Source organism: Epinephelus fuscoguttatus, linkage group LG19, assembly GCF_011397635.1.
Source record: "Epinephelus fuscoguttatus linkage group LG19, E.fuscoguttatus.final_Chr_v1".
Lineage (NCBI taxonomy): Eukaryota > Metazoa > Chordata > Actinopteri > Perciformes > Serranidae > Epinephelus > Epinephelus fuscoguttatus.
Genome location: NC_064770.1, coordinates 39,011,423 through 39,027,529, shown reverse-complemented (window position 1 = coordinate 39,027,529; position 16,107 = coordinate 39,011,423). Strand labels below are relative to the sequence as shown.

General features: G+C 42.3%; 1 protein-coding gene across 2 annotated transcripts; it reads left to right on the top strand.

Moving 5' to 3' along the window:
• The first annotated feature begins 325 nt into the window (after positions 1-325).
• Positions 326-14,352, top strand: pih1d1 (PIH1 domain containing 1). Of its 2 annotated transcripts, none has more exons than XM_049561146.1 (11): positions 326-400; positions 2,757-2,839; positions 4,269-4,326; positions 4,453-4,641; positions 10,689-10,750; positions 12,485-12,566; positions 12,694-12,790; positions 12,956-12,982; positions 13,114-13,192; positions 13,538-13,681; positions 14,240-14,352. In XM_049561146.1, the coding sequence occupies exons 2-11, from the start codon at positions 2,759-2,761 to the stop codon at positions 14,273-14,275; spliced, it is 855 nt and encodes a 284-aa protein (XP_049417103.1). In that variant the 5' UTR covers positions 326-400; positions 2,757-2,758; the 3' UTR covers positions 14,276-14,352. The 2 variants fall into 2 exon arrangements, with proteins under 2 accessions (XP_049417103.1, XP_049417104.1); XM_049561147.1 differs by lacking the exon at positions 326-400 and adding an exon at positions 595-783.
• Positions 14,353-16,107: the final 1,755 nt, after the last annotated feature.

Here is a 16,107-nt window from a genome sequence, read left to right as displayed (position 1 = left end):
GACAACAGCAACATTTAACAAAGGTAACGGTACAAAGTTCGGCCCCGCTGACAAAACAACTGTCTTATACTACACAAACATGCTAATGTTTTTAGCACAAGCCTATGGCATTTTACATTGTATAAATTAGCCTAGCAACAACAATATTTCCCCTGCTCATATGAAGCCAGGATAAATCCAGAAGTATAAATAAGATGTGATGACTAGTGTAAACAGAGCAGAATGCACCAAACGCGCCTGGTCTGCCATAAAAATATGACAGATGAAAATGAGGGCTCTTCTTTTGTAAAAACCAATGGATAGTGCTTTTATTCTGAAGGTTCCGTATCGGAAGTGATGTCGCTGCGTTGAATACCGGCGCGGAAGCTCACATCACAACTCGGCAGCACCGGAGAAAAAGGTAAACATGATTTTATTTACGTGTGTGTACATGATAAGGGACACATTGACCACACGGTGAACACAGCAGAGAGTTAAATGATCCAACATTTAAAACAAAGAGCGACGTCAGGCTGCTGGTTTGCGCTGCTAGGAAGCTAAAGCTAAGCTAACGTCTCTGGACGCCAAAGCACGGACAAACACCTCACGAGACATGTTACCAAGACAACAGCCTCCACCAAACGGTAACCGGTAACGTTAGCTAACAGCTAACAGCTAACGTTAACGAGAGTTGTTGCCATCGGTGAGCTTTGATAGAAAAGACCCTGTTAGCGTTATCCTGATACGGAGAAGCTAGTTAGCTTGCTGAGGCTAACACCTCCCCACAGGTGTCTGTTTATGTTGGTAAGTTATATTGTAACTTTATAAAGGTACGTACTGTACGTATTTTCACGCGTGCGTTTTTAAGAGAAACTCCTGTGATCCTTAAATGATTAAAACTGACCTTATAATTTAAACACAGTGCCCTGTCTGGAAGAATAAAGTTGTATTAGTTAACATCATGTGTACTGTCAGATTAATGCTCAGTTTTCTGAGTCCTAACTTTAACCCAGGGTGTCTGCAGCTTCTTAAAATGTCTCAAAATGTCTTAAACTTCTTGTCTTGAATTTGAATTTGTGAGATCTCAATAGCCACAAACCTTTTACTGAATTTCATTTATTCATCTATTCATGTCTTTTTGTCAGAATGAATCAGATTCATCTGTGTCAAAGTTTCTAATGTCACAAATCTTTAAACCTCCCGCTAAACTAACACTGTCTTTTTTACTTTACACTGCACTCACCTGTTGGCAGAAGTGTATATTCTCTGTGTGGGACCATATGCACGACTCACCTTTATACTGACCTGCAGTGCTTTAATGAGAAAAAGGTGATTTGTCAAGAAAATCAGTCTGAAATTCGGTTAGAAAAATATCAGAAAGCATTACTGCATTAGATTTAAGTGACTGATACCTGTAGACACCCTGGTCCACTGGGTCCCAACCTGAGGGTCCCGACCCCCAGTGTGGGTCGACCTCCTTGATTTTAAGGGGCGTAAGAAAACTTTAAATACAGATATGTCATTTATTTCTGTGAACTAAATGAAACTGTTAATTGTAAAGTTTTTATGATCATTTTAAAAATACAGGCCTAAACTTTAAAAACATTTCACAGGATGTTAAAGGGATAGTGCATCCAAAAATGTAAACTCAGCCATTATCTACTCACCCATATGCCGAGGGAGGCTCAGGTGAAGTTTTAGAGTCCTCACATCACTTGCAGAGATCCAAGGGGAGAGGAGGTAGCAACACAACTCCACCTAATGGAGGCTGACGGCGCCCCAGATTCAAACGTTCAAAAACACATCATTGAAACCACAAAATATCTCCATACTGCTCGTCCGTAGTGATCCAAGTGTCCTGAAGCCCCGACATAAAAAGCTGTTTGGAAAAACGTCATTTGAACTCTGTTTTTAGCCTCATTGTAGCCTGTAGCTCTGACTGCCTCTCTGGGCACCGTGCTCACGTGTGTGCGCTTGCGCGCAAGACCATGAAACATGGGCACCGCCTTCATGTGTGTTCACGTGCCTTCACTGGTTTGCGCACAAGCAGGTACCCTGATGAAGACGGTCTAGTCGAAACATTGGTACTTGAATAAAAGAAAACATTTTTGCATCGAGTCTTAGAGTGTGCGCCTGACATCTTTTTTCAAATTTGTATATTTTCGTCAATGGTTAGCACCTCTCCAACCCTGTGTGTCTCTCTTTACAAGTCAAATGACCCATAAAGGCAGGAAACTGTAATTGGAACTTGATGACAAGTAAAATAAAGTTGAGATTGACTGCTGCAGCCCTTCTTGAAAACTTTTTTTTAAATCTGCCTTTTGAAAACATCTAAAATGAAGGTTAGATTCTCCGTCTAGTTTTATTTTTTCACAATCCTAAATAAGCATGTGTAAAAATATTGAGTTTTCCCTCTGGGATTAATTAAGTATATTAAACTAAATGAAATTACACGGTATGTTAATGCCAAATTGTATATTACGGTATACCTAAAACCGGTACACCGCTGCAACCCCAGCACAAATAACAGTGTCTGCAAAAATAAAGGCTGTTCCATACAAAAGATTTTACATTTCTTTGACAAGAAATTAGTAAATCAGTTTACATCAAATATCTATTCTGTTTTTGTTCCTCAGTTTGTTTATGTTTCATATTGTTCTATAAGGATGTTGTGTTTCTGCCTTTTTACATTACAGGGAGTTATTTCATTCATTGTCATCAGTTGGCAAATTTTGTATTTTAAAGTTGGATTCATTGCCTTTTTTTATTTTTTGTAGCCATGACGACAGACTCCTCACTTCTTAACTCGGAGCTGGAGTTACAGCAGCAGGAGGAGCTGTACCAACAGCTGCTGTTACAGGTAATGTTGCTCTGTTGCTTCATTAATTTATAGTCAACTGAACTGCATGAGATGTTCATATCCACATATGGAGGAGGTTCTCCTCCCCAGAGTCTGCCATGTTGTTCTACAGTAGCCCAGAATGGACAAATCAAACTCTGGCCTTACAGAGTTTTTGTCTCAGTAGTGAAACCGGAGCTAACCGGTGCTTCCTCCTCAGGCTCCACTTCATTCAGCTGCCCCACAGACCCGCTGCTTCTCCCCACTTTAACCTGAATAACAATATACACGATAAAACTTGTTTTGGCTGCTTGTATCCATGATCTCATTCTTTTGGTCAGTACCCAGAGCTCATGACCACAGGTGAGGGTCGGGACGTAGATGGACCAGTAAATTGAAAGCTTCGCCCTCAGGCTCAGCTCCCTCTTCACCACAACAGTCTGGCACAGTGCCTGCATCATGGACATACTTGAGTCAGTGAATGGATTCCCCTCCTGTGCTTGTACACTGGGACAAGGACAGCAGTCCAATTAAGTTTCTTAGTCAAGCTGTAAACGTAGCTCCACTTAACTGTGCATGGAAATGTACTGAACTTGTGACGCTCAGCCGATCCATTGCTGCTGCCAGTGATCAGCCTACATATCTTTAACCACCTAAATGAAATCATGGAAATGGGTTAACTGTTATGAAATGTGAATGTGTGGGAACCCTGATGTAGGGAAATACATTTATTTGCCTTATGTTTATTCGTTTCAGTCTTTTAATCGAACAAGAAACGAATGAACATGTAATCAATCGCAAAACATTAAACACAGCAGGTTTGTTTTATTTGTGATGGTGCACAAGATGAAAACCCTCTTTGGGGCGTTCTGTTACAGATTTATCTTTTAGCGTTGGATGGGTGATCTACATGCTGAGCAGAGTCTTCCAGAGTCCATTTGGCCTGCCAATGGACTGTGTGCAGAATTCCTGACCATCCCTCATGTAAACACAGAGGGACTGTGAAATGTTGCAACAACAGCAGCTGTGTTTTTTTCACATGTAAAGTTCAAGTACAAAGAAGCCTTTTGTACTTCATTAGCTATTTATTGACTTTTTAAGACGTGAATGCATTTGTTTGTTTTAAACTCAGTGCATCTTGTTTTGTGGATCCAGTGAAGACACAGTTTACAGGAAGAGAAGAGAAAAAAGAAGGTGACACCTTGCAAACAGCTCCATGTAGTAAAACCCTCCCCCACATAGATGACCTTACTGTGGCTCAACCGGCCACATCCTCAGCACATTAATGTTTATTCCTTTTTGTGTGTGTCACTTTGTCTTTCCTTTTCCACTTTATAAACACTTCCTGCTTTATATAAACTGTGTGACGCTCACGCATGTTTCTTCTGATGTAGTTTAATATGTGTAAAACTTAAACTAAACTTAAAGAGACTGCTGGTTATCTGTTTAGACAATGGGACAGATGCAGACTGAAAATCCAGACTCCAAAGTTATACGGCCACAACCTGGTGAGTAGCTCCATGATACAAGTCATATTAAATCCTCACAGTGCCACAGCTTGTTCATGGATTTGATTTATTGCATACTTTTGTCTTTCTGTCCCGTCTCATCCTGTCTCCTTCCCTCCGTCTCAGGCATGTGTGTGAAGACGCTCTCAGAGCCAGACAAGCAGAAAGTTTTCGTCAACATCTGCCAGTCCAACTCTGTCCCGCTGCCACCAGACCTCTCCAGAGACGAGCTTGTGGAGCTGCTCCAATCAGAAGATCCCAGCGGCTACAGAGTTCCCATGAGCCTCGGCGAGCCACACACAGAAGTAGACAACAGTATGTGACTAAAGCCGGGTATAAGTATGTACACTGCTGTTTAAAGTCTGTAATTTCTACCCTAGCGGTAGAGTGTCCGCCCTGAGACTGGGAGGTCATGGGTTCAATCCCTGGCCGGGTCATACCAAAGACTATAAAAATGGGACCCATTGCTTCCCTGCTTGGCACGCAGCATCAGGGGTGGGAACTGGGGGGTTAGATCACCACATGATGCCCGAGCGCGGCACTGTTGCTGCTCACCGCTCCCTCAGGGGATGGGTCAAATGCGGAGAACAAATTTCACTCAGGTGTGTGACAATCAGTGGGACTTTACCTTAACTTTAATCTGCTGCCACAAACTGTGACTGGGTCCAGTCAGGTGTGTGTGAGGACTCTTTTATATGTCTGTCCAGTCTTTGATGGTTTTAGGTTGTAAAGAGTCCAAATGGATGGAGAACAAAACGCTGTGCAGTGATTCAACGACACTGACATCTGAAAGAAATAAAGATCCCTCTGAGCAACAGTTAAATAAGAACAGAAGAAAGATTAGCATCACAGCGTGTGCAGATTTAGGCCCTGATCGCACAGGAAGTGTTTTAGCAGCTGAAGCGGCTTTTTGTAACTGTTTTTAATGAGAATGAAGATTCTTGCTTGCTGTTGTTGTGTTGCTACACGCCTCATGTTTCTGCGCTCTAAGGCAAGGCAAAGCAATTTTATTTATATAGTACGATTCATACATAAGGCAATTCAATGTGCTTTACAAGAGAAATACGTTAAGATAAAACATTAAAGGAACAATAGATCATTAAAGACAAAAGCTAAAAGCAAGAAAAACAGTGCAGAAAATGTATTTAAAAAGCAAACACAAAGCAAAAGCAACAGCAGACAAATATAAAAACAATAGCTACAGATTATCCTAACAATAAGTTACATATCTAGTTCACTGGTAAGCTGCAGTAAATAGTAATGTTTTAAGCCCTGATTTAAATGAGTTGACAGTTTCAGCCGACCTCAGATATTCTGGAAGTTTGTTCCACAGGCGGGGAGCATAGAAACTAAAGGCTGCTTCACCTTGTTGGGTTTTGGTCCTGGGAACACTGAGTAAACCTGTTCCAGATGATCTGAGGGGTCTGGATGCTTCATAACGTACAAGTACATCAGAGATGTATTCAGGCCCGAGACCATTTAGTGCTTTATAGACGAGTAACAAGATTTTAAAGTCTATCCTTTGACACACAGGAAGCCAGTGCAGCGATTTAAGCACTGATGTAATGTACTCCACTCTCTTGGTGTTGCTGAGGACTCTGGCAGCAGCGTTCTGGACGAGCTGCAGATGTCTGATTGATTTTTTACTCAGGCCTGTGAAGACACCATTACAATAGTCCAGCCTGCTGAAAATGAAAGCATGAACAAGTTTTTCTGTATCTTGTTTAGACAGAAATTCTTTTATTCTTGCTATGTTTTTAAGGTGGTAGTAGGCTGATTTAGTCATTGTCTTAATGTGACTATTGAAAGCACCTGGTGTTTTTGCCGGAGCGCTCTGAACTCCTCAAATTGATAAAACTTCAACTCAGAGTGGAAAAACACCTCATGCCATTTCAGCTTTTTCCCTGATTGTCCAGTGGGATGATTTGAGAGGCGGGGCTTCTGTGGTGGTCACGACAACAAGTCTACAGTTGGTAAACAATGGAGGAGAAACTGGTGGTAGTGGTTGCTGGATACCCAGAGCTATACAGCCTGATGATAGACAGCAGGTTGTCAAACTGCCCCTGAGTCATCCTAAAATCTGCCTGTAAACGTCCATGATGGAGGAGAAGCTCCTGGACCAACTGGTGGTACTCCCCATGATCCAGCCTCTTTTTTAGGGTCTCATGTACCCACACAGATCTCTGTTTATCTGCTGACAGCCTCTCACCCTCAACCAGAGCTACAGACAGTACCCTCTGCCTCAACATGGCAGCAGCTACACACTGATTACTGCAGGATACACACATTAAATAAAAGGTAGATTGTTTACACAGAAAGGTTAGGGTAAGGAGGTGATGGTTGATTCAACCTGGACCTTATTTCCCTGTTTAAATTGGTCAGAGAGATGTGAACAACACTTTTTCTTTGTTCCAGTAGTGAGCAAGCGGGCAGCGGCCGGCAGCACACGGGGCAACTATTGAGCGTCACTGTGTGTCCATTAAAAGTGTTATTGTAATGAATATGGAAACAGTAGGATGAAAACCTTCACTGCCTTTTTCTTCTCTCTCCTCGTCCTCTCTTCATGCGTATACTCCGTCACAAATAAATACAGGCGATGATAGAATTCAAAGGCCTGAGCCACGTTGTTGAAGTCACGTCAATAATCATCCATGGTATTGAAAATCTGTTTGACAACACTAAAACACATTTTCTATAAACTCCTCCGGTTGTTATGCTCTGTACAAATCTCACTCATGTTTCCACTGTTGTTTTCCTGCAACAAGTGACATCTTGTGATATCTCAGGAGGAGACTTCAGCTTAATGAGGCAATAACAAACAGAGCGGATCAAGTGAAAGTTAAAGAGACGCTTCAGACACTTAAAAAATAACCACTTTTAATTCCTCCGTCATGTCACAAAGCTACTGTGGCCTTCAATGACGCACTGTATCAAGTGTTGTATTTTTCTGTGATTAATTAATCAAAATTAACATGTTATTATGACAGCCTTAGTTAAAAGTGATATTTGGGTTTATTTATTTGGATTTTATTTTTTTTAGTAGGTATGTTTTAGTGGCTAAAATACATTTCAGCGCAGTCTCGTCCACAGCAGCACATTGTGAAGCTTCTGTGCTGGCAGATTTGGTTTATCAAAGACACCGGCAAAGCCACACAGAACATGAAGTAAGCACAGAGGAAATGTTAGATATGTCGGACCATTGTGTTTAACTATATGTCTTTAAACTTTACAGATTCAACACGTCTGCCAATTCCACATATCTCTGAAAATGTGTTTTTGGTAGCTGAACGTACCACAGACGGACAAATCAAATCAACTAACATTCCTGTACCCGATAAAATCATAAACATAAACCACCACACACTGAACTGAATTACTGTGATTTTATGAAGAGAGAACAACACGTTTCGCCCGTGGCTTCTTCAGCTTCGCTCAACAGAATCATGTGAGCACTCACAGGTGTGCCAAATATACACGGGTCACATGACTCATCATCACAGTTATGTCACTTTTCTTTTCAAACATTTTTTTCTTTCACATTCTTCAGAAACATTTTTGAAAAGATAATTTTCAAATTCTCCAAAAAGCAAAATAAATTTACTCAAAATCACATAGATAAAAAAAGTGAAGCAAGATTCATAAAGAGTACAAGAGTCACAGGAATAATGTGTGAGTTAACCTCATCCCATTACGTAATGACTGAGATGAAGATTTTATAAAGGAAGCTAGACTGCAGGTCCTACTGCAGGGATGTGACTGTGGATCTAAATTACCTGTCGATGAAGATATAAGTTAACATTCATACAGTCCCTCCAGAAAATTGCCATCTTGCGATCGCAATAATTAACACAAATTCACCGTAGGTCTGAAATATTTGCAGGGGCTTGCAGTTTTTCAAAAGTCCCACAATTTTTCCCATACAGTCTATGATTTTTCCATGTCTTTCTGCATTTTCCGGCCGACCGGAAGTCATCGTGCATGCAACATCATTTGAAGTGTCATCAGACGCGTCATCAAATGCACTAATGGCATTGCAGTATACGTGACATGGGTCACGCGCCGGTGACGTCATAGGTGATAGAAACATGGGATTTTGACTGGCGGCAGAGCTCTTCACACACATAAAGTGTAATAAAAACAAATCAGTTGAGTCTTTCCCCTTCGGATGAAATGGCCAGTCAGGCTACGGAGAGAGTTTAAGAGGTCCTTCGGTACGACGAGAAAGTGAAAATGAAAGGCGTGTGCCCTTTTCACCTGCCAGCCTCTGTGTGGACGAATGACCCTGTCAGTTCATTCATTCAATTCATGTCCTGTTGAATATCTCATGTTATTGTTGAGATCAACTGACTTTACCTAGCTAGCTAACATTAGCCAACTAACCTGTGATGAAGTGCCTGCCACAGACGTAACATTAGGTATAGTGACTGGCTGGATCCCACAGCTTTCCGTCTTTACCCTGCCGTTTGATGGCTGTGAGCCACAGATTTCTTCTTTCCCCGTTCTTCACTCTCTCCGGGAGCAAAGAAAATCGCAATTCTGTTTTTTTTTTTGTTTTGTTTTGTTTTTTTATTGTTTGCTGTGCAGTGAGCAACGCAGCAACTTTTTGGGATTATGAACTCCTAGTCGCGACTAGTCTCTCCCGGGTCGAGTTCAAAACTTTCACCCAAAAGGGGGTGTGGCCGTTGTTACGGCAGTGAGTGACATTGCGTTGAAGTCATCTTATAGATGTAGATAGATGCAATGCCATTAGTGCATTTGATGATGCTTCAAATGACGTTGCATGTGCGATGACTTCCGGTCAGCCGGAAAATGCGGAAAGAACATCACTGTAACTGACATGTTGTTTTACGGTCACATTGTCTGGTTTGAGAGCTACAGTATTCACTCGGGATGTTTTGCAATGTTTCTGGAGTCCATGTTTTGAAACTAATTAAATAAAACTAAAGAAGAGAACTATAAAAAACGTTTGCAGCTATTTTGTAATATTCAGTATGATTATTACATGACTTATTTTTTTGGAGGTAGTAGTCTAACAAAATCACATTTTTTTTCTCCTTTTGTCATTAGTCGCAATTTTTGTCATTTGCTGCAATTTCCCGCAAAAAATCACATAGAAATGCTGCAATTTTTATCACAAGTTTTGACAAAATTGGCCACAAATTCAAGGTTTTTTTGCTGCGAGGTCCTGAAGGGACTGATTATAACACAGAAAAGGACTGAACTCTTGTGTTTCATTAAGTCCATGTGGCTCAAGTGTTCAATTCATAGATCCAAAATTCTTTCCTTCTTCAAAGTTGGTTAATCAAAGTACTGACTCTGGGATTGGGTTGTACTCTTTCAACAGTTTTAACCCGAAGCAATGCAACTCTGACCCTTTGTCCTCATAAAAATGTGCATGCAGGCAGCTTTCTTAATCAGTGAACTCCAGTGTGTCTGAGGACAGATGGAACAGATATGATCCCTTGTCTTAATGTTCCCACAGAGTCAGTGTGCACAACTGTTCAAGTGTAATGATCTATAACTACGAAAAACATCAATGATGGAGGTGTTCAGCAGGTCAGGGTGCACTTTGTTATGTTAGGGATGACACTTTCAGTACCTGCAGCTGTCACAGTGGTTTATGGCAGGAAATAAACATTGTCACACTGGAGTTCGTATTAAAGGTGTGTGGTAACACTTGGCTTCCCTGTTGAGGCCTGTGGGCTCAAATATGGTTCCAAACTGCTGGCACAGTACATCTAAATCATAGTCTTGTGTGGACAAATTCCAGTTTATTCACAGCAGGCTTTGGCAGTCATGTTCCCAGAGGCACCCCAACCCTGCACACCAAGAGAACATGCCAAGCAAACTTACAGTGGAGTGCCAGAGATTGTGTCTCCAGCAGATTGTTTTCCCTGTTCATGCAACACTTACATAAACCCAATGCTGCTCTGCTGCTCTGTGTGTCCTGGAAGATTTCAGTGTCCCAGATGAACGAGAGAGAGCATCATCAAATCTGATTTATGTTTACTGAGCTTAAAAACGTTTTACAGGCAGGCTCAGTAAAGAATGACGTCATCAAGACCTGTGGATTTAAGGCAACGGTTACTTATACGTTATATTTCAAATAAAATGTGTTCCATCAATCATCTGAAAGTCGGACTAATACACTCAGATAATGTGACTGGGAGTTGAATTCCTCCTGCATGAGGCTGGAAATAGGACAGTTGTGCGGTGGGGCGGCGTGTCCAGGAGCACTGACGCGCATCTAGCTGCCACCAGTGTGGGGTTGTACATTGAAAATAAAAGGGGCGTATTTTTGCCTTTATACTCGTCACGGTGTCCGAACAGATTGAATTCACGTGTCTGTCTCTGTGTTTCAGACTCTCAGGCCTGCACAGCGTATGATGTCGTCATCAACCAGGAGTTTTTCCAGAAGTGCCAGGTGTGTGTGTGTGTGTGTGTGTGTGTGTGTGTGTGTGTGTGTGTGTGTGTGTGTGTGTGTGTGTGTCTGTGTGTGTGTGCGCATGTGTGGGCTTGCTTTGTCATCCATTCAAATATCTAATTTTGTAATTATTATTAAAAGGAAGAGAAAATAGTGAAGATATTGTCCCTGCTCTGGATGATGTGTGAAGGTTTATATTTCTGTATAATTTCAGAGTTAGTTAATTTAGTTTTAAAATTCATCACATCTGCCAGAATTTATTTATTATCTGACAAACTGGAGAAACCACTTGAGCACAAGCAAATAGCAATCATAGATGAATTGACTGTTTGATAAACCTCTTTCAGTTAGTCAGTTGTGAGTCCACACGTTTATAGAAAATTATGTAAAATGTAAATTTATTTCTTTTCATTCAGAGGAAGTGTACGGTTTATGTCTTTAGCGTTTTAGAAAGTAAACTCAGGTGTGTATTTTATATTTTCTGCTGAAGTATTGATTGATGACATGTTTGTTCCTGTGAATCTTCTGTGCTGCGCTGATCTGACCAGCAGATGGCGTCACAGTGCCACAGTTATATCCTGTTCCGCCTCCAGTGAATACACTCACCGGCCACTTTATTAGGTACACCTGTTCAACTGCTCGTTAACACAAAAAGTTAATCAGACAATCACATGGCAGCAGCTCATTAACATTTAGTCATGTAGACATGGTGAAGACGAGCTGCTGAAGTTCAAACGGAGCATCAGAATGATGAAGAAAGGTGATTGAAGTGACTTTGAACGTGGCATGGTTGTTGGTGCCAGACGGGCTGGTCTGAGTATTTACTGGGATTTTCAGCACAACCATCTCTAGGGTTTACAGAGGATGGTCCCAAACAGAGAAAATATCCAGTGAGCCAAAATGCCTTGTTGATGCCAGAGGTCAGAGGAGAATGGCCAGACTGGTTCAAGATGATAGAAAGGCAACAGGAAGTCAAATAAGCACTGGTTCCAACCAAGGTTTGCAGAAGAGCATCTCTGAAGCAACAACACCTTGTCCAACCTTGAAGCAGATGGGCTACAGCAGCAGAAGACCACACCAGGTGCCACTCCTGTCAGCTAACAACAGGAAACTGAGGCTACAATTCACACGGGTTTTCTCACCAAAACTGGACAATAGAAGATTGGAAAAACCACATTCAGATGGAAGCATGGATCCATCCTGCCTTGTATCAACGCTTCAGGCTGCTGCTGCTGCTGCTGGTGTAATGGTGTGGGGGAGATTTTCTTAGTACCAACTGAGCATGGTTTAAACACCACAGCCTACCTGAGTATTGTTGCTGAGCGTGTCCATCCCTTTATGACCACAGTGTACCCATCTTCTGATGGCTACTTCCAGCAGGATAACGCACCATGTCACAAAGCTCACATCATCTCAAACATGACAATGAGTTCACTGTACTCCAATGGCCTCCACAGTCACCAGATCTCAGTCCAATAGAGCACCTTTGGGATGTGCTGGAACGGGAGATTCTCATCATGGATCAACTGTGTGATGTCATCATGTCAATATGGACCAACATCTCTGAGGAATGTTTCCAGCACCTTGTTGAGTCTGTGACACCAAGAATTAAAAAGGGGGTCCAACCTGGTGCTAGCAAGGTGTACCTAATAAAGTGGGTGCAGGGTGTAAATGCTCAGTGAACACAAACTGTCCTCACAGTGTGTAACAATATGAAATGTGTGTGTCTTACAGAAGGATCCTCTGTTCCAGCAGTTTGTAATCTTGGTGTCTTTGGAGGGTTTGGAGAATAAATACCATCTGGAGCTGAGCAGAGGTCAGTGTGTGTGTGTGTGTGTGTGTGTGTGTGTGTGTGTGTGTGTGTGTGTATGTGTGTGTGTGTGTGTGTGATTAAATGAGTGTGTGGGGTGCAGATGGTGAAATTGTTTTCTGTGTCTCTGCAGACTGGAAGGTGCTGAAGAACAGGAAGTTCTTAGGTTCTGTTAGCGAGCAAAACATCAGAACGAAGAGCCGACCGGTAATTCAAGAGCTGCAGCCTCAGTACGTCCCTCTGTCTGTCAGTCTGTCTTTCTGTTCGGATGGACTGCTAACAGTAAACAGCCTGTTGCCGAGTTCTTACAGAAATAGAGACACAGTGTGTTTCCCAGTGACATTATGATTTGTCTCAGTTGCTCCTATCTCCCACTCTTCATGTTTCTCCTCCAGGGAGAGCTCCCCTGCGACAGCTCAAAGGTAAACCTCCTCTCTATCTGTCCCTCACATGTTTTATTGATGCAAAGAGCAGCTTGTCAGACGAGTCGTCTCTTTATCTGCCCCTTGTGTCTCATTTCTGCTCTGTCTGTTTTTAATCTCACCGTCTCCAGACCAGAGTTCACGTTGCTGGTGGAGCCCCCTGCTGGTGATCCTGAGTATCTCATTGCAGAGATAAAGCTACCTGGAGTGGTGAGATACATGATTCACACATACATCTGCTCCATGTAAACATGACTGTCCTGTACTGTGAGGCAGGATATAAACAGAAGAGGCCTAAAATCAAAAACACATAGGACAAAAAGGGCTCGGTGAAACGGACAAAAAACATCATACATTTTATCGCCCCTGTGAGAATTTGCTCGGATAAGAGCACATCAACCAACGTACCAGAAGCTGTCAGCCCTGCAGACGAGCTCCTAAATCATTTGATGTTGTCATGTTAAATGTCCTCATGTCACATCTGATATCAGCAGTGACACAGAGAGACAGTCAGTGTGTTTGAGTCTCAGCTGAATGAACGTGTCTCCTGTGCAGCCGTCGTCTCGCTCTCTGGTTCTGGACGTTGGAGAGGACCGACTGGTGCTGACGGCTCGGCCCTCGCTCTTCCATCTTGACGTCTTCCATCCCTTCCTCGTCGACCAGGAGAACAGTGTGGCTCAGTACAACAGAAGCACCCAGGTACAGAACACACACATGCAGACAGTATGTACAACACACAGCCAAATGACACACAATTTAAACTGCAAACAGAATAGGGCTGTAAAGATTAGTCGACTAATCCACTATTAAAATAATCAGTGACTATTTTAGTGGTCGACTAATCGGTTTGAGTCATTTCTTATATAAAAGTACTATAAAAGTACCCAAATACTCTTACTGCAGCTTCTTATGTTCAGATATTGGCAGCTTTACACACTCTCCCATGACGGTGAACTAAAACCCTTTGGCGTGAGCACGAAACAAGACATTAGATGACATCGTTTTGGGGTTTGGGAGAGACAGACCGACATTTTTCAACATTTTAACACATTTTTTGATAAAATGATTAGTCGACTAATCGAAGATATAATCGACAGATTAGTCAACAATGAAAATAATCGTTAGCTGCAGCCCTAAAACAGAACAGGTGAGACACACAGTGACTATACATTTACATCACATCACATCGAAACACAGGTAAACAAGTACAATACACACACACACACTGTAAACATTGTTCCTGTTTTCTTTCCTCAGATCCTTACAGTCACTATGCCCGTGGTGTCTTCATGAAACTACAGAAATAATGTAGAGTTATTTATTTAATTGTTAAAAAAGGATGCTGAGATAATAAAGGTGTTTTTCATAAAGCCATTTTTCTCTGTGTGTTTTAATTCATGACTTGAATCCCAGTTTAAACAGCTGCAAAGTCTGTCAGTAGTTTTTCTTTATGTAGGAACAAGCTTCCGCACGCAGATTAGCTCTCGCACTACTGGTCTTGTCTGCTGACATCTGCAGTGATGCAGGTGCTGCACCAGACCATCGTGGTTCAGAGGGAGCTGAGCCTGAAGGCAAAGCTTTGGATTTCCTGGTCCATCTCCGTCCCAACCCACACTTATGCTCATGAGCTCTGGGTAGTGACTGAAAGAATGAGATCACAGATGCAAGTGGTGGAAATGAGTTTCCTCTGTAGGGTGTCTGGGCTCAGCCTTAGAGATAGGGGGAGGAGTCAGACATCTGGAGGGAGCTCGGAGTAGAGCCGCTGCTCCTTCATGTTGAGGTGGTTCAACATCTGATCAGGATCCTCCTGGGCGCCTCCTGTTAGAGGTGTTCTGGGCACGTCCCACTGGTAGGAGGCCCCGGGGCAGACCCAGAACACACTGAAGGGATTATATATCTCGTCTGGTCTGGGAACACCTTGGGGTCCTCCAGGAGGAGCTGGAAAGTGTTGCTGGGGAGAGGGACGTCTGGAATACTTTGCTCAGCCTGCTGCCCCCGCGACCCAGCCCAGGATAAACAGATGAAAATAGATGTCTCTGTTCTTGTGATTGTGAAACAGGTGTTGGATGAATAGTCAGGTAGCATCAGAACTGAAGAGGTCAGTGACAATGCTTTTAATCTCTGCAGTTAATCTTTCTGGGAAAATAAATACAACTAACAGGCAGGGTTGACACTTAACAGTAAAATGCGAGGGTGAAAAACAGAAACTAGAAGGGCACTCGTGGAGCACAGACCTCCACTGAGGCGTAAGGCACAATCTCACAGTGTTAACGAAAGTGTAAAATAATTTGTGTAACTGGCCTGTGATTCAGGTTCTTCTTCTTCTTCTTCCTTCTGACAAACAAACAAAGCCAGAAACAAAACCTCCACAGCTGATGGAAAAAATGCTTCAAATGTCGTTTCAACAAATTTCATATCATTAACGATTTTAAGTCATCAGCACCAAACTTTCAAACACGCAGCTTGTTTTAATAAAACTGTTTTGTCTTTATCTTTGATGTGTTAATCACAAAATACAAAAGTAAAATGTTCTGATAAATTTGGCCACAAATCAAAGTCCCATACCAGGCTTGTTATTTTTCACAGCGTACCTCTCACTCCCACAGTGACAGCTGGAGGTTTCCCTTCATCTGTCGTCCATTTGGCCTCTGACTGAAGCTCTGCTGAGTCTCAGTGATACTGGAGCTGTTGAGGGAGGGGGCAATGTTTCTCATTCATGTTCCACACCCAGATTTTTCACCAGCGTCAGACCTCAGCTGCCAGAGTCAGAAGAGGTTCCACGTCTTCAGGGGCCCAAATGAAAATATTAAAAATCTACTTCAGAGTTTCACAGAAGTTAAAACTGGAGTGTGTCTTTGCTTTATTACAAGTTGTAAAACGTCCTGAGAAAAGTCAGAATCAATCAACATAGTTGCTTTAAGTGCCAAAGTTTTCTTTTCTAGATTATTTTTTTATGGCTTTTTTGCGTTTTATTGAAGAGGACAGGATGAGTGTGAAAGAGGGAACGACATACGGATAGGGGCAATAGGTCAGAATCAAGCCCACGGCTGCTGCGGTGAAGACGCAGCCTTTGTACATGGGCCCCTGCTCGACCAGATGAGCTACTGGGTGCCACTGTAAGTTTT